The sequence below is a fragment of the Neopsephotus bourkii genome, unplaced genomic scaffold (assembly GCF_033783945.1).
Source record: "Neopsephotus bourkii isolate Nb327-2 ecotype Australia unplaced genomic scaffold, CSIRO-AGI_Nbou_v1 NB_126, whole genome shotgun sequence".
In the NCBI taxonomy this organism is placed as follows: Eukaryota; Metazoa; Chordata; class Aves; order Psittaciformes; family Psittacidae; genus Neopsephotus; species Neopsephotus bourkii.
Genome location: NW_026900643.1, coordinates 688351 through 712191, shown reverse-complemented (window position 1 = coordinate 712191; position 23841 = coordinate 688351). Strand labels below are relative to the sequence as shown.

The 23841-nt window shown below is 40.4% G+C and overlaps 1 protein-coding gene and 1 long non-coding RNA gene across 3 annotated transcripts in view; one reads left to right on the top strand and one right to left on the bottom strand.

Annotated features, from left to right (window-relative positions):
• Positions 1 to 22655, bottom strand: part of TMC5 (transmembrane channel like 5) — a 28325-nt gene extending 5670 nt beyond the window's left edge. The window contains exons 1-16 of one of the 2 annotated variants that reach the window (XM_061366970.1): positions 22367 to 22655; positions 12765 to 12926; positions 12015 to 12214; positions 11561 to 11656; positions 10085 to 10177; positions 9204 to 9303; positions 8533 to 8623; positions 7963 to 8211; positions 6620 to 6771; positions 5981 to 6125; positions 5263 to 5418; positions 4722 to 4888; positions 4135 to 4213; positions 3663 to 3760; positions 1932 to 2027; positions 1259 to 1334 (exon numbers count right to left, since the gene is read on the bottom strand). In XM_061366970.1, coding sequence (XP_061222954.1) covers positions 1259 to 1334; positions 1932 to 2027; positions 3663 to 3760; positions 4135 to 4213; positions 4722 to 4888; positions 5263 to 5418; positions 5981 to 6125; positions 6620 to 6771; positions 7963 to 8211; positions 8533 to 8623; positions 9204 to 9303; positions 10085 to 10177; positions 11561 to 11656; positions 12015 to 12214; positions 12765 to 12838 — 1872 coding nt within the window. In that variant the 5' untranslated portion in view covers positions 12839 to 12926; positions 22367 to 22655. Of the gene's footprint in view, positions 1 to 1258; positions 1335 to 1931; positions 2028 to 3662; positions 3761 to 4134; positions 4214 to 4721; positions 4889 to 5262; positions 5419 to 5980; positions 6126 to 6619; positions 6772 to 7962; positions 8212 to 8532; positions 8624 to 9203; positions 9304 to 10084; positions 10178 to 11560; positions 11657 to 12014; positions 12215 to 12764; positions 12927 to 20470; positions 20504 to 22366 lie in introns of those variants that run through there. The other variant, XM_061366978.1, reaches the window with a different exon arrangement.
• On the top strand, positions 342 to 8300 carry LOC133219579 (uncharacterized). The gene is made up of 2 exons (XR_009727471.1): positions 342 to 860; positions 7965 to 8300. It is a non-coding gene; the product is annotated as an uncharacterized LOC133219579 (long non-coding RNA).
• Positions 22656 to 23841: the final 1186 nt, after the last annotated feature.

Genomic DNA, 23841 nt, shown 5'->3' with positions numbered 1-23841 from the left:
GTAAGAGGCAAAAAGATGGGTTCTTCAGGACTCTGCTGGGTAGTTTGCTTTTGTAGCATATGTAAACCCATAGTTTAGGGAATATGAGTTTTGACAGCGACATGGTCAAAGGAGGTGATCCTGCCCCTCTAGTATGCTCTCATAAGACCCCACTTGGAATACTGTGTACACTTCTGGTGACCTCAGTGTATGAAGGACATGGAGCTGTTGGGATCAGTTCAGAGGAGGCCACGAGGATGATCAGGGTCTGGAGCACCTCTCTTATGAAAACAGGCTGAGAAAGTTGGGGCTGTTCAGTCTGGAGAAGGCTGCGTGGAGACCTCATAGCAGCCTTCCAGTATCTGAAGGGGGCCTATAGGGATGCCTGGGAGGGACTCTTCATTAGGGACTGTAGTGATAGGACAAGGGGTAATGGGTTAAAACTTACACAGGGGAAGTTTAGATTGGATATAAGGAAGAAGTTCTTTACTGTGAGGGTGGTGAAGCACTCGTACAGGTTGCCCAAAGAAGTGGTAAATGCTCCATCCTTGGTGGTGTTCAAGGCCAGGTTGGACAGAGCCTTGGGCAATATGGTCTAGTGTGAGGTGTCCCTGCCTATGGAAGGGGGGTTGGAACTAGATGCCCTTAAGGTCCTTTCCAACACAAACCATTCTGTATTTCTCTGAATTTTGAACCGCTCTTTCTAGCTATAGCTACGTGCAACACCATAAACTGTTGGGTGACTCAGCAACTGATCTATCATCTAGTCATACTACTGAGACAAAGAATTCTGAAAAGAAAAAAATTCCATTATGATCCTTGGTTGAACCACTCTGCTTACGCTTAGGTAACTTGGAAGGCCACCGGTGGGGAGTAGGAAAGTAAGCAGGAAGCCAAAACAACAGCCACAGGTTAAATGTCTATACTGACATATGCACTTGTACCTTATTAATTCTTGAGCCTTTAGTTTTACTTTATTCTCTCCCTTTTCTCTCTAACTGAGCTCTTAACCCCTCCTATAACCCTTCCAATAACCCCTCCTTAACCCTTCCACACTTCTCCCCTCTCCCAAGTTTACTACAAGTTTGAAATTCAAGGGCCTGAATCTAAATTGTGTTCCTTTAAAGCAAACTCCACCCTCCAAAACCCAGCCAAAAATCCTGCTCCCCTAAATACAAGACCCCAGAGACTCCAGACAGAACCAGCACTTTAACACTATACATTCTGCCCAGATTTCAAACTCTGTCAGTTTATGATGAATACATGTAAATCCTGTTACCTTTTTCACACAAAATACTATAGAAAATGATATTATCTGGATACCGGGCATCAGAGGTGAGAAGAGGATACCAATCCTACAAGAAAGGATTTATAAGAAAGTTAAACCTTCACTATTCACCACCCAGCTCTCAGTGCACTGAAAGCAGAGAATATCACAGTAAATTAACATACAGTTACAGTTCGGTTATTCAGAAAGGTAATCATCAATAGTATTGTTATTAACATTGATCCTGTAACAGAAGTCAACCTTTAAAATATGCATTTTCAAACATACATGTCTATGTACATGCCTGCAAAACTCTCTTGTAATAGGAGTAACATACTCATTCCTAGAAATAAGGCATGTTTTCCAGGGTTTAATACCAAGACTATTTCAACAGGAACACCATTCCAATGGGGAAGTAAACAAAGCTAGGGTGTCCCTTTTATGCGTTTCTCCAACACCAGTGACCACAGGGCAAACTATTGGGTAAAGTTATTGGTAATACCTGCACAATTACAAGAGAACTGGCATGTCACAATCCTTATAAAGATAGTTAGTATGTCATCTCCCTCAGCATGTATCCTATTCTTTCCCCTGTGATGGGAAACATCCAGAAGCGTCAAGAGTAAGAATGTTCCATGGTATTTCTAAGTGCAAATGAGGTTTTGTCTGTAAATGTAACACTTACCAGGTCAAAGTCTGTGCATAGATCAAATCTAAAACATTTCGTCCTATATCAAACTCTGGCAGCCCCAGGCTCACACAAACTGTAGTTCCAAGAATTCTGGAAGGAGAAACCACCACCACAGCATGATAGCATTTAGTACATCATAAAACCCTTTGTAGAAAAATCTACAGAAGGCCTCCTGAATGCAAGAATCAAGGACAAATTATTTAGGGGCTGCATTAATCACATCATGCAAAGCAGCCACAGCTTACTGATAAAACAGCTCATTAAAAATGAGACAGAATTGGGAAAAATCAGGTTCCCATAACATACAGCAGGGTTGGAACACGACCTAGGGTATTGTTCAAGCAACTCAAAAAAAAAAAAAAAAAGATTGTTAAGTGTATCAGAAAGGTATGCTCGTGCTTAAACAGTCCAAACGGCAAGTTGCCTCAGTACAAAATTGCAACAGCTTTTCAGTTGCTGAGTCCTCAGAATTTTCAGCCTCAATCAGTCAAAAAAAATGAATCTTTTGGATTGATACTCATCGTATATCCTACTTCACACTAACTGAGGTTGCAAGCAGCTGAGACACACACAGGTAAGCAAGTACTCAGAGACTTCCTACTGAGGACCAACCATCTGTTTTTACCATCTATTTTTTTTCCTGAGCTGGGGAGATTCAATTTCTGCTTGTCATAGCAAGAACAATAAAGATTTTGGTAGCTATCCCATCTCTCCCTGAATACAGGTCTTGCTGTGGCCTTATCAGCTGCGTCATAAATACAAGCAATTGTACTTCTAATCTTTCACAGCTGTAAGTCTGGTGCTTTTGCACAGCTCAGTGAGGACATTCATCACAGCTGACACTGCAGTTTTGGTACTGTGGCTGTTCACTGAAAGGTGGTTTCCTATCTGAACAGAACAAAAACAGGAGTAGGATTAAAGTTCGCTGGCAAGAGCTGTGGAGGGAAAGTCTTCAAGGGTTTCTCAATGTTGTTTTGTGTTAATTTAACATGAAGTTTTTAACTAACTGTTCTACCCTGTTCACATCATGTGCGAAGGGCAAACAATGCATCTCCTACACAAGTATGGCCAGGAACTCAAAATGCTCATAAAGCTGGCAAGCACTCAAATACTTTACTACCTTAAGTCAGAAGTAATGTTTGGCAACAGAAGGGTATACCCAGCAGATGTCAGAAGTAAATTACTTCTTGGTTACAATGCTTATCTGTATTCATGTTCAGTTAACAATACTTTCTCATTTACCATGCTACAGACCTCTACACTTAAGAGTCACACTTTGTCCTTAATAAGACTGATTAAAATAAGATTGTTAATTTGTGTGCACTCTATAGAGAACATAACTAAAAGGAAAAACATTACAGGAGGCTATACTAAAGAAAGCCAGCAGTGTGCCCGGGCATATGCAGAAAACAAGTTTTTCTGCTTGAGGCGTTTGGTTCTTTGTCACCCCATTCAGGAGAGGCATGGGAGTACAATGTGGCTTCCTCCCTACTTGTGTTTCCACCTCCAAAAAAAGAAGGACACATTGGGGAAGTTTAACAGTATACACTCTGACCTCCTCCTAAGAAGGAGCTGAAACATACAGAAGACAAGTATCAGAGGCTATGCCGGGTAAAGGCAGCCAAGGAAGTTTCATGCTTCTGTTAGACTGCATTTCTCATGCTGGAAAAAAAGAGCATGTCTTTGGTTAACAAATGAGCACAAGATCAGAAAAGCAGTACTCACCTTCGTAAAAACTCTCCAAAGAAAGAGCCAAGCAAACAAAAGATGAAGTCAACTACAATAAGACGATAGATATCTTGGCCAACCAGAGTTTCCCAGCACTTTTAGAAGCAGGAGGAAAGAAAAAAAGAACATTAAAAATGCTTATCTAGAAGTCAAAAATAATGTGCTTTTAAGATTGTTCCCAAATGCTTGGGCATATGAAACTTGAGCTACAGGCCAAAGATTTGCTAACAGCTTGACCCATCCTAGTTGAACTCTCGTTGAAAAATGTTCCAAAACAGCTGAGACCTGAGTTGGGAGACTTTCTTCCTACAGTTAATTTATCTAGAGATGATAAGTAAAAAAATGTTGGGGTGGCAAATTCAGCTTCCCCAGACACTACATGCACTTCTCTTTGCTGGATTAAGCCTCTTGCAAAAATGGTTCTTAACCTGGCATTGTAAATCAAAGATTTGTATTTCTGAAACTTTACCTGTGATTCTGATGCAGCCACAATGTTAAGCCAGTAATAGCACAGAATTCCAACAATTGATATTTTCAGGATGATACTTCTGAAAAGAGAAAGTAACAGTAACTGCACTGACAGGTGGTCCATAAACTCACTGGAGGGAATGATGGCAGGATGATCATCAGTTACACTCTATTACATTCTCTTATAACAAGAATAGCACTGCAGAGTGCCAGGACCAACAGGAACTCTCCTCAAATCTTAAGCACAGCATTATTCTATTGTCCTGATGGAAAAGGAACTGGGCATGACAACCTTGGCACAGCCTCTGCAAAAGAGGCTGCTGGCTGGGTGTGTGGGCTCCACAGGGGAGGAAGGCCTGAAGAGCACCAGCAGTTACACACTGTTAATTTCAGGCACCTGTATTTAAGTAAGATCTCATCACTCCTTTTCCCCCTTCCTTTCTCTGGTGTACAGAGCTCTTTGGAGAAGATGAATTCTCCTCCATAGCTCCTTACTACCCACCACATCACCTACACACAAATTGCTATCAAAAAGAAGAGTCAGGCAACTTCAGGCAAAAAGCACTAAGAGGTGGTAGCAAAAAATACCTGGCAATAGTGACATATACATGCTGTCCAGGAGTCTGAAATCTTTCCAGGCGTCCAAGCCATGAGTAGAAGAATGGGATGAATGCATTTAGGACAGATGTGACAACAGGTAGCACCAACATGGCAGCTTGGCTCTCTAGGTCATTTCTATGCCCTTTCACAAATAGCTTAAAGAGGAAAAAAACGAAACTTAGAGCCTTAACCAAAAGACTACCTCAAGTTGTGTCCATAGGGAAGACCCCTGGCACATGTCCCTGCATGATCGGAAGTTAGAGATTATTATGGTTTATGGGCCCATGTCCAACAGCACAGAGACCCTCTCCCCTTCCCCCATTTTACATGGGACCAAGGGTGAGAACCCCAGATTAGATGCAGCTCCTCGGCAAAGGAGAGGCAGGCCTTGCTGAGGCTGCTTCTTGCTACCCTAAGGTAGCCATGAGCCCAGGAAAGCAGCTGTCAGATGATGGGGGAGAACAGACCAGTGCTTGCACTCAGTGTAAGATACCCATGTTCAAAACCAGACTGTAAAATCTGTCCTTACCTTCAGGTTATTAGTGGAGAGGAAGTAAACACCAGCACAAGCAGCTAGTGCTGTTCCCAGAGAAGTGACCCACGAAGCAAAATGAATAGCAATGCAAACAACTCTCTCTGTTACAGAAAAACTTAGAACTTCCCGATTTACTTCAGAGAGGTCTTCCTGTAAGGAAAAAATTCCTAATGAAGAATTCCTTAGTCAACAGCATAAAGCAAAACTTGCTTCAGGCAACTACTTGAGAGACTGAATGAAAGATTATTTCTCTAGAATATGGGCAGAGTAATACCCTGGGAACATTTACTAGACAACTTTGTGTTCGTACCCTAAAAGTCTCTTCTCTTGACAGTTACCCTGTATTTCACAGATATTACTATTGTGCCTTTTGTTTACAACATGGTTAAATAGCAGGAAGGAAAACCAGAATACTCTGCCCAGCAAATATTTAACAGTCACAGAGTCACATTCATTCAATAGAACAGAAGCATACAAATATTTATATGTAGCTTAAAGAGAAAAGAAAAGCAAGTAGCTAAGACAACTCCAGGAGTACAAATCAAATGAAACTTAACAGTCAAGAAACCTTAAATCTATGAGCAACAGGGATAGCATCCTTGAGTCCCTCTGCCAGAGACTTCCATGTACATACACAAATTTCTATGCAGAAACAAGCCTCTGGCAGAGTGACTTGTACATGTGAGTTTTGTACCTTTCTACCTTTTTGTACCTTTATTTGTGTGCTGAGATTCTTTTGTTTCAGCTTCACAGCTTTTTCATTGGTGATATTGAAGTCCCAGGTGCAGAGAAGTTTGCTAGCATTCCCAGGGAATGCCTGAGGGTTAATGAAGTTCCTGCAGAAGGACTTTGCCATGCTGCAATGAAAATTGAGTTTGTGAGATGCATAATGGGTAAATACATAAATCTGCACAGCAGGGGAAGAAGGGAGATTCATCAGCTTTTGTGTCCCACCCCAAGGCTGCTGCACCTATGTCAGAGCACATCACACAAGACAAAACAGAAAATAGATGTTCATGTAGGAAACAACTCTGACATTTCCTTCTAATCAAGGCTGACAATCTTTACCTTTGGAAGGCCACATCAGTACCAGAAGATATTAGGAGCAACAGCTTACAAAAGGGGTATCATGATATTCATTGGCTTGAACTGGAATTCTCTGCATGTCCCTTACTATTTCACAGTTATTCTTTGTTTGTCTAAAACAAGATTTGATTTCTGGAGACTGTCTTTTGAGCAGAAACTTCTACTTAAACTCTACACCTGAAATAAGGACTTACAGAAACACTCCAGTAATTATAATTGCCAATGACCTCAATATAAGTGAAACAAGAATATATAGTTAGTTTACCTGAACAACAAGATAAGAAAACAGATGACAAAATACAGTCCAACCGTGAAAATATAGGCCAGCTGCATGTTGTAAGATGGACCATTCTTTATTTTACTGATTGTAGCATTGGTGTAAAAGCCATAGTAGAGTACTGTTTGTTGAAAATAACCCTGAAAAGACATGGACATCATTCAGAATGTCTGCTATCTCCTGTATATGGTTAGTATCATCATCCGAAGCCCAATTATTGTAAGTGGGAACCGTCCCATTCCCTACATGAAACCAGAGGAGTGAATAAGTTTCTGAATAAATATCAGGCCCTTTGTTTCTTTCTATCAGCTAAAATATTCCATAGACTTGAGAGCTTCCAGAGATATGTAAATAACTCCTGTTCTTCTGAAGATTCATATGGTATGATCATGAGCATTCAATGTCTTTGAAGGATCTGCTCTTCTCTGAAAATTCCTAAAGAGGGGAAGGTTTAATTGCTTCCTTCTTGGGATCAAGGATCTGTACTGACAAATTGCACTGACTATAAAGGAACCATGTAACATTTAACACTAGAGCTGCTAGATCATAGCTGAACTCCTGCAGTAATGATTGTACTTTGCAAAACAGCACTACTACAAAACATCGCTCTTTAAAAGCAATTTTAGAAGGAAAAAGCTGACACCATTCCTCTTTAAAAAGACCTCTCAACTAAGCATTAGTAAGAGCAGGCTCTTGTTTACTAACTAAAGAAATCATTTAAAAACAGTAAAAATAACGTTATTTACAATAAAGACATAAAAAAATCTCAGATCACTTAGTTGATGAATGCCAGTAGAATTAAAGCAGTGCTAAAACTTCCCTTAAAAACAGCCTGGGACTTTACTCCCTGAAAGTAAAGATTTCCACACAATGGAAGGCTCTTTTGTCTCCAGGCCCCACTTAATTCAGCAGGTTGCCACAGAGAGATCTGTGTGCTCCTTGGAAGAACACGGCTTTGGAAATAAGCAAAATTCACAGGATCACGTATGGAAATCTGCACTGCATTTTCAGAGGAAAATCAGCATGGGAAAAATGTCCTGCTGAAGATGACTGCAGCTATTGCTGCCTTCCTTCATGTCTCTGCTGCAGCTTTCTCGAAGAGTGATGAAAGTCTTGAAATACTGCTGAACACAGCAATTTTTTACAGTGAGACAAGTGCATCAGGACAAGTTCCGTTCATCTCACTCTGTTGTTTCTAGTGTCTAGAATACTGTTTCTAGTCACATAAAATTCTAACTCCATAATAAGAGATACTAAGCTTTTTAATGTGAGTTTTTTAAAGTAGATCTGTTGCACACAGTATTAATACAAATCTGCTGTTACATACTTACAGCTCCAGTGAGCAGCTCTAGACTCGTGAATGAAAGGTTATTTGGTTCTGCTGCAAGAAACTGAGGAATTGTGAGGAAACTGAAGTTTATGAGGAATGAGAAGATGTTGAAAGTTAGCAGCCACTTCAAGAAAATAAAATAAGACAGAACACTTGTTCCAAACTTGGCACCAATGACCTTCAGAGTCTTCTGCTGTAACTGCAGTAGGTGAAAATATTCTGACAAGCTATTTCCAAATCGCCGAAATGACTGAAGTGCAAAAGAGGAGAGAGATCAATCTCAGCAAGCAGCCTTAAACAGGACTCACATTCACATAATGAAGCTTCACATTCTTTACAGTTCCATTTTAAAATAAGAACAAATTTCCCCCACTATCTGCACAGTACGATGCCCAACTCTTGCTCCTAAGTGCTACCATAATGCAAGTAGTTATTAGCGAAGATTGCAGCAATTAACCACTTCTTTGGTAAATAACATAAATTTATATAAAACATAAAGCCAAACACCAGATACCTCTGCAGACAGTTATAACATTGCAGCTATTTTGGCTGACAGGAGTTTGACACTTACCAGTGCTATTCCCTGCATACACTGTGTGCAGGAGCAAAGTTGAGTACTTCGATGCCTTGATTTTTTTGTTATTTCTCTAAGAACTTTATTCCTGTGGAAAAGCAGGGCAGGGGATGACAATGGTATGGGTTGTAATTACAACAAGATGACAAAGAAACTGCTGGAAATAGTGTTTCATACACATCCATATGAAGAAAGTTAATATGGAGCTATTCTGTTAGCTCTTTTTCTAGTAGCTGACACCATGGCTCTTGTCCATGCTATGACAGCATATTCTAATCCCTCTACATATCACTCTGGGAACAAAACTTCAATATATTCTGTGAGGACACAAAAGGATGGTTGAGAACATTTGCTCTCTTCTCCGTTTTCAGTGGCCAACATCCAGTTTCCTCTGAAAAGAAATCATAAGTCATCATTCATAATCAAATATCAAGGCCTTGATTTTTATATTGCCATGAGATTCTTCTCATCCAGAGAAAGGACAATGAACCATCTTTAAATTATTTCCATTTGCAAGATGTTAACTTTTTAAAAGTGTATTAAAAAATACTTTTGGCTCTTTCAAAGTGACAAACCAAAGCTGAGCAGGTGGCAAACACTCACACTTGATACTTAGATGTTGAAAGTACAATGTTTGTAAAACTAAACAGACACATTTTTATTTTTACCTGATCTCTCTCTTTTTTTTCATGGTCTCTGGCATCTTCTGGATTGTTTTAATCCTTTCACTGGTGGACATACTTGCAAGATTTTCAACTAAAGTTTCCTCTGCATAAAACCCATGAAAAAAATCCAAGTATTTGGAATAATAACACAGTAATAATTATACAAAATCTGAAGTGGATATAACAACATTCCCCATTGTCACTGCTACCAAAGTGTGGTATGTTCTGAGACTACTCCCCAGGAATATCCTCAGCTCCATCAGTCCTCTAATACAGATATAGGTAGTACAATATTGAATGTTAAAACCAAATATCACTTGTCTGATGCTTGTTTACTGTTCATACAAAGAGCTGAAATACAAAGGAGAACAAAAAACTATCATACTCCAAGATTCTGGTCTATTGCTTCATCAGTGTTTGATAGTAATTTCTATGATGCTATGTACTGGCTTGAAAGCCAAACTTTTATTTATTCTAGAAATTTAGTTTATGTTTCTGCCCAAACTTTGCCCTACCTATGAAACAGACAGAACTGTATTACTTGACAATCAGGCTGGTTTTGCATAGTTGGAATTTGATGCTAATTCCAGACACACTGGCTGAAAACAGTCTATTAGCTGGTCAAATAAATTCTAATAAAGAGATTAGCTTTTCTGTCTATGATTTAACACATTCAGACTGCACTGTGCTTCCTTTATCATGGGATTTTAATGTGATAGTAGAGTATAAAAGATGAATCACTAGCATTAACACAAAACCAAGTTGTTCCCATAACCACAGAAAGACTGTACATGCAATTCAGGTGAATAAATCAGGAACAGTATCAACCACACCATCTTGTGCAAGATGCTATTTAATATTGAACCACTTACCTAAACTCCTACTTCCTTTCCACACTGGATTTGCTTCAAGCACACTGGAAGAAGTTGTGAAGATCTCATCATGTGGTCTTCTGCCACATCTCTGAATAAAGCTATCTAAATAACATGCACTGGTCAGTAAGCCCAGACATACTTGACAAATTGACTTGAGAAATTCGAGTTTTGAAACAACTTAAAAGTATACCCTTCAATCTCACTACCTGCATGCAAATATATACTCCCTCATTCACTTCTTTCCTGGTTGTGCTTGACAACCGTATGCAGTCTTTCAGATACGTTTTGGAAGAGAGGTACAGAGCATAGCCTTCAGCTACATGGAAGCCTGGATAACCCGCTCATAAATGAGCACATTGACTGTTCAAGACTTTCTTCTAGAAGATAGGTCCTTTCTTTAAAAATCCTTACACTGACTTCAGAGGGATTGTTTTAGAATCACAATCGTGCCAAATAAGTTATATGTATCAGACTCCAACTTCCCTGAAGCCAAAATGCAACTGTTCTTTCAACCTTCTTTCATGCAATTATCCAGACACTAGTGACTATATTCCTTAAAAACATCTGCCGTCCAGCTATGAAACAGATGAGTTTAGCCACAGCTTGCCTTGCCTGCACTATATTTACTATTTAGATCTAATGGTTCCTTAACATTAGTGTCATTTACACTTGGAGACAACTTTCTTTGTAGCAACTAAAAAGAATCAGAAAAAGAAAAACATCTCTGCCTCCTCAGGTATTTCTTGAGCTTTCAGCACCCAGACATTTCTCTTCTAGTTATGGAAATGCACTCTCTTTCCTACCAGATATTGAAAGCCATATGTGATAGGTAATGTTTGGAAATGCCCTATCTCTATGGTCACTCACTGAGCAAGGCATTTCCAGGTTCCAGAAAAGAATTCTTAGTTACATTCCAAAAGCAGCAGACAAAAACTGAACTGACTGTAACAGAAAAATTACACAGCATGGTGAGAACAGTTCCTACTCAGAACATGAACAATAAATCACTACAGCGGCCTAAATTAGAAGCCTGATTGTTCTATTCCAGACTCCTTGTATTTTAAGGAGTATAAATCTCTAATAATAATAATTAGGGTCTAGAACTTACACAGAGACAACATAGTGAAAAAGCCACTAAAGGGTATAAAAAATGCACCCTATCCTCCCCTTATTTCCTCCTATAGTAAGTCTCTTCAGATAACTGTAAGTTTGTTTTATGCTGACCCACTTCTAGGGAGTTTGGGTTAAAACGAGTAGGCGTTACACCTTTCATTGCTCAGGAAACAAAGATCATCACCTGTAGGAAGATACTGAAAAATTCAGCTACAACAATGTAGGATAGTAAAATAGAATTTCTGTTTTATGGTTCCTTTTATTACATGAATACCTTCATATCTGAACCAAAAGGCTTTTAAGTGCTTACTATTTTATGGAGGGTGAGACTAACATACAATATCTTGACACACCACAATACTTGCATCTTACCTTCCGATTCATTCAAAACGCTGTGGGTATAGGGGCTACGGAAGGTAGAAGGTGGGCTGTATGCCAGTTCAGACTCAGGCTCAAAGGAAAGATTATCTGTTGAATGGAATCAGAATTATACAGAAAGTTCTATACTGCTATGGATTATTTACACACAGAGTATCAGCCCTCTTGGCTGAACTCCTACGTCTCACTCCAGTGTACATCCCAGTACTCAACAATTTACTCAGGCCACACAAGTCAGTATCTACTGATCTGCTAATACAACAGACAGTCCATGGATCTGTTAATGTAACAACTGAATTACTTCTAGGGGGAAAAAAAGGCAAAAAAAAAAACCCCACTGCCAGCATCCACAAATACGTAGAGTTGAGCTTTCCGGAGCTACTGGACTCCGTCGGGACGTTATCTGTTTCAGTGTTTCTGTAAGCTGTTCATACGAGAAATTACATACCTGTGGAATTTCCATATGGACTTCTTCTTCGGACATTAACTCGTGGTAAAGCTTCACTGTATTCAGAGCCGTGTCTCATGGAGGCCATTGGTATGTCCAGAGGGTAATTCTGTTCTCTTCCACTATGTTCTCCATAGGAACCGGGTAGTGAAGAATCAGAAGTGGCTTGGTAAGAGAACAGATTCTCTCGAGAATTCCTCCTGTGTGAACAATAAAAAAGAACACTCAAAGTGCCACAAAACCTTTCCATAGACATCCTTACTAACTGTTGCCTATTATCATCAAATTTGAGTACTTTATAAAGCAAACGGATACTGAGAGGTATTTTGTATTTAGAACTCTAACATCATTATTCTGATTTGGTCATTAACTGAATTAGAAAGACTGAAACTTTTCTCCACCTCAAGTTAGCTTGGATTCTACCTACACAGGAATAACTGCTTGGAAAAAATGAGGACATCCAGGGTTATAGCACACTGTAAACATTACTGGAACTAGAAAATTTCCATGGCATTGTACCATAAATACTAAGATACCTTGAACCAACAGGTAAAAAGCAGATGTGCTGTTTCTCTTGAATGCTGCCTTCCCAATAGCAGTTTTAAAAATCTGTGTCTGAGAATGCAAGCATAAAGGAGGCATTGAAGAATTCCATAAATTAAAATTCCGGAGAAGAAGCTTCTCCTGCATATAAATAGAGAATTTAATTGCTTATGGCACAGTCACAACAGCAAAATTAAACAAACTTACCTTCTATCAATTTCCAGTGTCTCTGACAAGTGGTAGTCTGGATTTTCAAAGGCTTCATTGTAATGATAAGACATGACAAGTCCTTGGGCTGAGAGATGAAATACTCCTTATTTTTGTCTCTACTGCTTCATTAGTATGTTCATGGGAAGACTGATTACAGACCTAGTTCCAAAACAGATGTATGCACATACAAAATGAAAAAAAAGTTCCTTTCAGCATCTGAGTTAGGGAATTTTGCCACCCTGCTAACAAATTACAAACGAAATGGTACAAATCAGAAATGATTCTAACCTGGTGCTACTTACTGTCACTAAATTGGGATCCAACAGAAGTTGCAGGTAAAATGGGAGCTAAAGTTTCTGTATAGTAAGCTCTCTACAAAACTAAGAAACAGGAGTGCCCCAGTTTTTCCCAACACTAACAATGAAGCCAGGTTTTAGAAACATGGTAAAACATTAAGAAAAAGAATTTTCTGAAGAGGAAAATTTTCTCCAAGTACTATGTTTTCAAAACCAAAGAGGAGGTGAAGCCTGCCCACCTTCTTACTAGCAGTGGCATTTCTAGGCTGTAGTTGTGAACAAGGGACACACCAGAACACTGCTATGTACAGAGCTGGCATTATTTAGAGACCCCACTCTTAATGAGGGCTCTTCTAATGACTTCATGTCTTGATCCTGTAAATAAATTTGGCTTTAGCTTTATTTCTCACAGAGTGCTCCACTTTAATCTTAAGCAAACCAGACTTGGTCAGAGTTTAATGAACAGAAGTCCAGGTAAGTCAGTGAAAAGGGAACCTTATGCTAGAAAAACAAAGTCAAAATTAAACAGGAGTTTCTTGCAACTCAGTCATACTCAAAATTAAAAAGGAAGCAAGTTTTAGCATTTGTTCTTAAAGACACCACAGCAAGTTTGACCATCTGGCAAGCTCTTCAACAGGGAAAGAAAATAAACAATAAAGGACAGGTCTGGAAGAACCTGACAGACCCTGCTTTTATCTCAGCTCCACTCCTAGGAAAGCAGAGCTGAATCTCATTTAACAGTACAGTCTCAGCCAACTTCTCTGTCTGCAGTGGCTTTTATTTGTGATTTCTGCTGCAGTAAAGGAAGTATCACATGAAGAGAAGTATTTTCAAAACAGATAATTGCAGTGTCTAGTTTCTGAAGGCTTGTCAAAATCTTCTCATTTTTGCCAAAAGCAGCTCTGAAATTACTATCATGTTATTTACACTCCTAAAGATCTTGGCAGAGAGTGTAAAATCTTGCAGTGACACAGCTGTAAAGCACTGCCCAGGTTTTGCACACTGACTTGCAAAGAGATTTGCACATAAACACAGGTGGTTGGTTGAATTTGAAGCCCCACATTTTAACTAGAACACTGCTTACACTTGCATTACAGCCTGATGAAGCATGCTATGAGGCCCACATCTTCAGCAAACATTCACTAAAAAGCATAGCAGGAAACCTGAATATACGGTGTGCCACCCATCCCTTCTGTAAACAGTGGAATGTGATTACTGCCAACAAGAAACTAAAAACAGTCTCCCCTAGGTGACATTCGTGTTTTTTTCAGGCCACTTCACACCCATAGAGACAGAGTGAGAGTCTCATCTATTAAGAAAAGTAATAGCAGAGTCTCCTCCTCTTCTCTAAAAGAAAACCAACAAGCACCCCAGGAATCTAAGCCTCTTACATAGAAGTCACAGGAAGTTTAAATCTCCCAAGAGGTAGGTTTTATTTGACAGGAACCACTTAACTCTTGGTGATCTTTTGAGAACTAGCTTAGAATATACAAACTCTTCAGGGATTAGTGCATTCTGTCCTTATACTCCATTAAAAAGCATGGAAACAATTCTTGAAAAAGGTAATCATGGACCTCTGCAAATACATGCTCGGAAAACTGAATTTCCCCCTGTAAAAGTGTTTTATATTTCAAACCGTAATGAAAAGCTCAAGAGGAAAAGATTACTCAGGGGAAGACAATTCTCAGACAATCCCCTTTGAAGAGTGTGCAAAATGAATTTTTCTGGTTTTTAACTGGTTTTCTAGGAACCCAACTTCCTTGGACTCAGCCATCCAGAAAGCTGGGAAGCCTGCCAGCAAGGCAGCTGGAAAGCTGAGCACTGATCTAAACAGTGCCTGGTCTTCATTCAAACTAGTTTGATAATGAAGGTAATGAAAGATAGTTTGATGGAAATGCATGGGTTGTGTAGAATCAGCATTCCCCTGAAGCAAGCTGGTAGGAAGCATCAGGCAATTCTATCAACCAACTTCCTAAAGTGCAACCAATCAGAAGAAGGTCAATCTGGCTAAAAAACATATCCATCACTTCTTTCTCTTACTCATTTTTAAAGATCTCTAAGTGTATCTCTGAAGTCTGGCTAGGACACCCAAGTAAGCCTGGGACAGACTGTCTATTGATTCCATTATTATCCACTTTATTTCCTTTGAGTTTTAAGAAGCACTTCATGCCAGGATTACTATGAAAATCCACAGGCACATCTACCATCTAACACTGAACCCAGCATCTGAAGCCACACTGTTTTTTTCTCCACTCATGATGTTTTAAGCATTTTAAATAAATTCAAGCTCAAGGCATTTGCAGCATGCAAGAAAACATGAATGCACATAACCCATAGGTTTCCTGACTGTGGCTGTAAATCACTCAGAGATTACTATGCCACCTGAAGGGTGGGATGAAGGTGTGTATGAGCAGACATGCTCTGGGTGTACAGTGGCATGCCAAATGTTTACAGGTTGCATGGCAATCTACCCACTTCCTCCACCCCCGGCCCAACAGTTATGAGAAAGTTGTCTTCTCAAATCAGATATCTGCATTATAGGTTTAGTTTGGGGTTTGATAGACTGGTAGTTTATAAATTTCTAACCAGTCTTAATTCATTGGAAAGAACCGGAAACAGGTAATGCTCAAGCTAAAACATGTTTCTTCTTTCTGACCTGTGATGAAAAGCAGTAAACAATAGCTCCAGGAAAAGCTACGATGTTTAGACTTAGCTTTCCCTTTAAAAAGTCAAAGGAAAAAAATAGGTGGAGAACAGAGATTATCTGTGAAAAACAGAAAGCAGGAGCTTGACAAATCTTCCCTTTGTAGAGTGGTTTCCATATGTTAGATGACATTTTGCATCCAGGCAAGCAACTAGACAAAACCTGTGTTCCTCTGGGGAATTAAGTATTTTAAGGTCTGTGTGTTTAACAATCATCGATACGTAGTAAGTTACAGGATAGGTGGGAGTGACTGCTTTCCGCTTAAGTCATCCAACACACTGTAATGATATAGAGCAGGAAACTCCAAGCAGTGCACTCACACATCTGGATCTTTTCCCAGAAAAATAACTGCCTTCACGTCATAGACAAACAGCCTTGAAAAAAAAAATATCCGGGTTAGTTTCATCCATTCCTGTACAGGTATTTCTCTGCTATAGCCACTAATCCTCATTTAGAATAGAAATCAAACAAATGTGAATGTCTTGCTAAAGTAGCCCTTTGACCTGGTATCAAGTTCCAGGAAAGACACATAGACCTTCAAGTCATTTACCTGTAATCCCTCAGAAAAAAGAATTACATAAAAGTATATTCTACTTCCACAAACCTTGAAAAGGAATGGAAACAGTAAGCTCCAGAACTACCTCATACTTGACTTAATAGTGTTGAATTAAGGGAATAGAACTCACGGAAGAACTGATTCAGAAGTTGAATGTACTCTGTTTCCATAAATATCTTTTCATTTTGTAGCGTGCAACTAAACAGGACTTCACTGCTACCCAAGTTATTTTTATTCATTAATCCCTGTCCTGTTTAACATGGCTCACATGGCTTCATACTGAAAAAAAATCAGATTGATTTCTGGAAGCCAAAAGTGAGTTTGAGAGACAGACCATGGTTAAAACTAGATTACATGCTGCATCAGCAACTAAATTCCAGTACCGACCACTACTCTTCAAGTATCTCAATCTCAACAGTTTCAACACTCCTGCAACAAACCAGGAAAGCCTCTGAGAAAATCTAAACAGCCTGTGAACTGACAGTAATACAACACTATGCTCAAGAAAACCTGATTGTGAATTGACGTATTAGCAATGAAACAAATGTGACTCACACACGGAAATGAAAGTCACTTACCTTTTATGCATATTGCCACAGTACCCACACTGCACTAACAGACACCTCCTACCAGCCTTGCACTGTGTTTTTATTGATCAGTAGGGTCAGTTACAGGGGCCAATATAAACTTTGTTATTTTAGACCTTCAATTCTAGCAATGTAAATTGTGCCTCTGTTATAAAAGATCTTCCCAGTGAAAGACGATGTAGTAGCACTAAAGAGTCATCTGTATGCTACTGTATAGGCAAAGGACAGAAAACTAAACTGGGAAAGAAGAAAGTGACAGAAATCCCCATTACAGTCTCCCAACAGCTTGTTGGATCTTCAGCTCACAAAGGAAGGTACTTTCTAGACCTATGGTGCAATGCTACCTACCACAGTCCAGATCCCATCCTTCCTGTCCCCCAGTCCTTGGTGAGAGTGGGGTGCAGAGGGCAGCTGCAGGCTGGCAGAGGCAGGCAGAATGGTGCCTGTCCGACATGGGGAACATCTGACTGTGACTATCTCTGCCTTCAGCTGACTGCTCCCTGGAGTAAACTCCAGGTGTTGCTTCAGGATCATGAGCTCTGCTCCTTATTTGCTCTGTATCCAGTTCCTGCACCTACTCACTTGTTTGCCTTGTCTTTTCCTTTTAACATTCCTATTGCTATCCCCCCCCCCAACCCCCCATAGTCAAGAGAACAATATTTCCATCCTGCTCACTTTGTAAGTTATATCCTTTCTATCACTTGCGGCTGCTTAGACAAGGCTTTTTGAGGACTGCCAACTACTTTGTGTTTGCAGTGTCTCAAACAGGTTTCTATTTCTTCACCTGACTTTAGACACCTTTATTATAAATATTCAAAAAAAAATCATTACAACAAATTTTAGTGTCCAGTAATGTATCGTAAAGATGTGCAACACACCTCAGAGTTTTTGCTTAACAACAGTGGATGAAAGTCCAGATACTTCATTAATTCTGAGAAATTCACAGTAGTTTCCCTAATCTACCACACAAATCCCTGCTTCTCCACCCAAAAGGCCCCATGGGATCACAATTCTTAAGGACTGAAGTACATATCACAGTGATTTTGCATTACCTAATCCTTTCCCCAGAGACCACTTGGAGAGCAAGTCTTTTTATTTGCTGCTTTGTTGCTTTTATTTTCTTCACTGTGACCACAAGTTGCAAACTTAATCCATTGGAAAAATTATGAGCATCAGGTAAAGAGGAACAAACAGGGATAAATAACTACTAAAATCAGAAACAGTGAAGAGTAAGAACAGTGTGCCTGGCAGAGAGAGGAGAGATTAGCAAGAAAAAGAAACTAAGAGAACTCTGTATTATTTCTTTAATACTTGAAAAACATTACCTATCTCAGTCTGACCATTAACGGCTAAAAAAAGGCTAAGGCAAGAATCAGTTCATATCAGTGCAAGTCAGTCTTGGGACTCAAATTGCAGACTCTCACATTCTTTGCACACAACAGGACTGAATCTTGTTCTGTAAAACAAGTTCTTTAAGTCTGACCGTTAGCCAACATTACCAGGTACTTGTATTTGAAGGAAATGACTGATTACCAAAAAGAACAAAGCAATTTTTGAACACCTGTCTGGAATTAGTTTTCTGCTATTGATACTGATTACTAGAACAGTTCTAACGTTTTGCCTTAAGAGAAAGCTTTGTTTATTCTGCAATGGATACCTATTCAGTTTAAATGCAACCTTCAAATTACACTTTAATGAGCAGTATCAGTTACATGAGCCTCATTCACAAGTTCAATTGGAAAAGCTTACAAAAACTACACATACGGTCAATTCAGATGATAAACAGGGATTTGAAGATACACAATGTTGTTGAACTAAGTAAAGGGCGTTGTTTTTTTTTCTAATTTCTAGCTTAACTTCCTCCTAGTGTATTGTCATCTCATTACTATTTGCAGAAGCAGCATTTAAGACAACCCGGAGGGAACAAAAAACCATCCACAATATTCTGGCAAAACAACTAAGAAGCTGGAAAATGCCCAGAGAGAACCAGTCACAGGAAAAGAGAACCAGTTTTGTCACTGGTTTCTCCTAGTTCTTCAAAATTCATATTCAGTTTTCAAATTGCTGGCAAATAATTTCACATAAAGACTTTCTTTTTAATTTTCAGACAAAATGCAGTTACATTAAAACAGTGTAACATGTTAGTATGTTAGGGTTCTATTCTACAACAAACATACAGAAGCTATGGGCTATCCAAGTCACAATTAGAGGCTTTTCCACAACAATGTGAATGGGGACACCACTGTAGAGTGCCAGCTTCTGTAATATCAGCCCAAACAGCTATAGCATGCCACTTCACCAGTTTTCATGGCAAGGATCAAAGTCCTTCCAACAAGCTTACTCTGGGAGGGGGGGGAATCAAGAACAAAAAACTTCCAAACACCTTAAATCAATTGCTTTGATTAGAGTGGAAACACTGACATATTAGCCCAGAACAGCTGCCATTTTAACTACGCTGCTTAGTGCAGGCAGCCCACTGCTGTCCTTATCTCACATCAGGGCTGTGTCACATAGGCAGGGACTGACATAGCACCCACATTTCAACTATCACACCTCGAACGTGGCTCTAGAGTTACTGAAAGGGTGCTGCTGCTACTATAGAGAGCGGGATCAGGCTGCTATTGGTCCCAGGTCAGGTAGAGAAGACTACAGGGACACTAGGTCAGTGGAAGCAGAAGTTACCAACAGCTCCTATGCCATGCTATGGACTGCTTGCAGGTTTGTTTAACTAACGGAGCATTACTAAGGCACAGTGACTTAGCAATAAAATCTTGGCTTTTAGATGTATATTTAATGTCCTGCATAAAAACGTTCCAACCTTTGTAGGTTAGGATGAAAAAAAAAAAAAAAAAAGTAGCACTGAGGCTAAATAGTAAGCCTGTGTGTTCTGAGGAAGTGGCAGAATGATTGACCACAAAGAATGTTACTACTTAAACCTGAGAGTTTTCACACCTAGCATAAACACATAAAACTCGGAACCTGCCACTTGGAAAATGCAGTGACACATTCATTCACCAGCTAGCAGACTCCAACACGCAACCTACACCAAAATGAAAGCAGATGTCCCGCTGGAAGCTGCTGACCCCAGCAAGGCTAGTGCAGTACCTCTCAGACTAAAGTGGCTAAACACACCAGGGAAGGATGCGGCTGTTAATTCTCTCATGGGACCCGCCCTTCCAGCTGAAGACAGCAGAAGCTCGTGTGCGACCAACGGGACGGTAAAGCTGTGAGATACCACACCGCAGGGCTGACACCAACATCAGGGTTATGTACTGCTCAGATAGCAGCTGCAGAGCACAACCCAGGGCACGCGTGCAGTCCAGCCCTAACAGTTCTATCACCCCAAAGTAACTAAACTGGTAAAGTGCCGTCGCCTGCCAGGCAGCTCGGGTGACTTCTCCAGGGCAGACACTTGAAGAAGCCACTTTCCAGCCCCACCGGTAGGGTGCAGACCCTGCTCGGACCCCGGCAAGCTCCAGCCCCGGCGAGCCCGGCCCTAATCGCGGAGCCGCAGCGGCGGACGGGAATCCGCAGTCCCAAGCCCCGGCCCTTGCCCTTACCTGCCCGCTGCCCGGCCCCGGCTCGCCCGCGCCAGGTGCCGTACAGGCGGCGGGAGCTCCGCAGAGCGACACTCCACCCCGGTGACGGCTCCTCCCGATGTCCCGGTCCCGCCTCCGGCCCCGATGCCGGGGGCTGCCATGGCAGCCCTCTTCGCTTCCTTTCCCCCCCGAACGGGCTGTGCGCGGAACTGCACCCCCGGAGAGGGGTAGCTGAAGTCCTGCTCTTGCAGCTCAGAGAGACACAGGAAAACCACCCAAACTAATCCTTTTCGTGATACCTGCCGTAGAACACGTTGCTTTCTTTCTGTTTGATCTCCAAGATATTAAGTTTCCCTCCTTCCATGAATTTAAACGTGTTGCTTTTGGCTTGGATCACAATAACAGCACGATAAAGGAATAGAGCAGGGAGAAATGTTTTCCAGACACATGATGCATTACCTTTATCCTGGGATTAATAATTTGTAGAGCAGAGATAAAGAATGATCTTGGCCTCATATACTTTAATTTATATTAAAGGAAGGATCATCTAGGGGTGAAAAAATTAGCTCACACCAATACAGGCTGTAATTAGCAGTTCCTTGACAGGGAATGCAATACCAGCCCTGTCTTCCTGTACTCTGTAGGGACCAGAAGAAACAAGAACTTCTTTAGTGTAACACAGAGATACTGATTTTTCTTTTCTTTCTCCTCTCCCAATGTGTCTTCCTTTCAAGCGGACACAAGCAAAACTATGGACTAGACAAAGCTACAGCCAAGCACCAGGCAGGGGGAAAGAAAAAGAAGACAATTATGTGTTGGGGTGTTCCTGTTCCAAAGCAGCTTGGCACAGATACCTGCATTACCTTCACTCCTGCTGTTGCAGGAGATGCTGCCAGCACACCCACCACACAGCGGTCACTGTCAGGCTGGTGCCCAGTGCCCTCCTCAAAGGCTAATGCCATCCTCTGAGCAGAGGAGTGTTCTCAAATGGAACATGTGGCACAACAGCCACCACAGGGACATGCACAGAGAAAAAGGAAGCATGGTAAGGACAAGACTGGTTCTGCTCTCCCAGACCTGTGGTCTGCCCATTACTTTTTTCCTTTTGCTAATATCATAATTCTAGAACCCCAACCACTATTGTGTTAATATAGCCTGTTACCCCATTTTGGCATATTTATCTCCCCAGAAAAAAACACACATCTTAAAACTTCCAGCAACTATTCCTAAGTAACTTCTCTGGTCAGCAAGATTAAAAACCAAACAAACAAATGAAAAATACCCCTGTCAACCTTTGGATTAAAGGCACCCTCACTACCCCATGACGAATTGGTAATAAATCAGTTTGTTCTGCATTCTGTACTGTTGTAATGGCTGAGGATCATTTTTACCAAATGGCTAGTGCTTTTCCAGTTTCCTATATGGCTAAAACATGTCTATCCTGTACCAGACACATTCAATGTAAGCTTAAGTGAAGTTTTCTAATACTACTTTAAGATTATGTTTTGCCCAGAGCAACATTCCTGGCATGACTGCAGAGGACTTGTCTGCAGATCTCTTGTACTGATTCAGGAGCTGCCTGCATGCTGCACAGGCCACAGGGCAAAGCATGGGGGTAGTCGAACACACGATTCCCCCAAAATTAAAACAATCACTTAGAACTTCCCTGAATGTTTAGAACAAGTTTCTAACCTGACCAGGTTTAGAAGCAACTTCTGACCCGAGCCATGGCATTATGAAGAACCATATAAAAAAAAAAGGGTTCTGGAAACACAGGGTGCTACTGAACGTGACAGATGGACCTCCAGCATCACAGGAAACAGTATATGGCACTGGCTTCCCTGCTCAGCACAGACTGAAAGCTGTTGCTTTTGTGAATAAGGGACAGTGGACAAATAATACATGAGAAGAACCTACCACACTCCATGTGTCTGACTGTCAGGCTCTGGCAGAATCATCCATTCTCTTCTCCTCAGCATGCCTGTTTTCCCACCTGGGATTGCTGTGATCTGTAAAATCCATTGAAACATTTCCAAGTGTCTGAAAGACTTTCTCAAATAAAAATTATAAAAAAACTAAACCAGAATACAGGATGTTCTCACAAAATCCCTGGGCAAGTCAATCATGTTTCAATTCCTCCAATCTTTATTTAAATTTGTTTTCACAGGGTCATTAACTCAGTATTTTTCTAGTGTACAGAGTCTAATTAATCTGCAAGTGTATTACCTTTCTTCTTTGTATTCTTGGTGGTAAGAAAAGAAGCCTAAATAAAAGGCAAAACCGACCCCCCCAGCTGACTCCCTTAGGGAAGTCTTACACTGTAAGTATTCCTAAGGCAGAACTGGCCCTGCTCTATATTCACAGCTCAACACAAAAGATGGCCCACACTTGGTTAGCTTCAGGTAACCAATAGAAGAGGGTACTTTGGCTCTGGTGTTGCAGTACACAATCACACACTTAGCATGAATGCTCAACAATACTGAAGGATTTTTCAGGAAAGCTACCAAGAGGTTTCCATTTTCACCTCCTGAATTTTTAGGAATGATCAACTGGAAGCTGTTTAAATAAAGCTCATGAAATGTAACACTCAACCAAGGAACCTAAATTGCCTGTGTAAATGGGCTTCACTAAGGTGTCAGTTCTACTACCAACAAGCTGATCCTGCATGCTCCCAAGCTGAAGCCCAGCCCAGCCTCTAGGCAGAGCAGCAGACAGTCATGCAGCTATACAAAAAATCCTACCTGGAAAAGATCATCCTGGATATCTGTGAAAAGGAGAAGGCAAGAACAGTAGGCTTGAATTCCTGCTCTCTTGTATGAGACTTCAGAGTGATTTATTGAAGGATGAGGGCAAGTTATCGCTTATTTTCATCAAAAAATAGCTAAAAACCCCATATTAGTTATACCAGCATAAAGGCAAGAACACCTACAGATTGTTGTGGGGTTTTTGGTTGTTTTTTTTTTTTTTTTTTTTTTTTTTAACTAGTTCAGAGCAATAAGGAAGCTCCTATGCTTTAATTCCTTGTGTCTGTATTTCACAATTCCACTTCAGATATATGCCTCCTCTGCCAGTAATACATTAACTTACTGATCATAAACGTGTACATCTAAATTACTTTGAGAACTTTCATTTTAGTCAATAAAATGTTATGGTTTTATTATGAAAACTGATGATCCACACATATTCTTACTGCCAGTAAAGCAATTCCAAAGTCACATACCTGAGCTGTGACACAGGGAAAAAAAACTTAAGAGATGACCAGCTCTAATAGTGAGAGTTCTCATGATGATTTCTCTTTAGAAGTACCTCAGAAAGTGGATGAGGAATGTTCAGAAAAATCTGGTTACTGATTTAACTATCAGTAGAATACAGTAAGAAAGGCCAGAAATGCT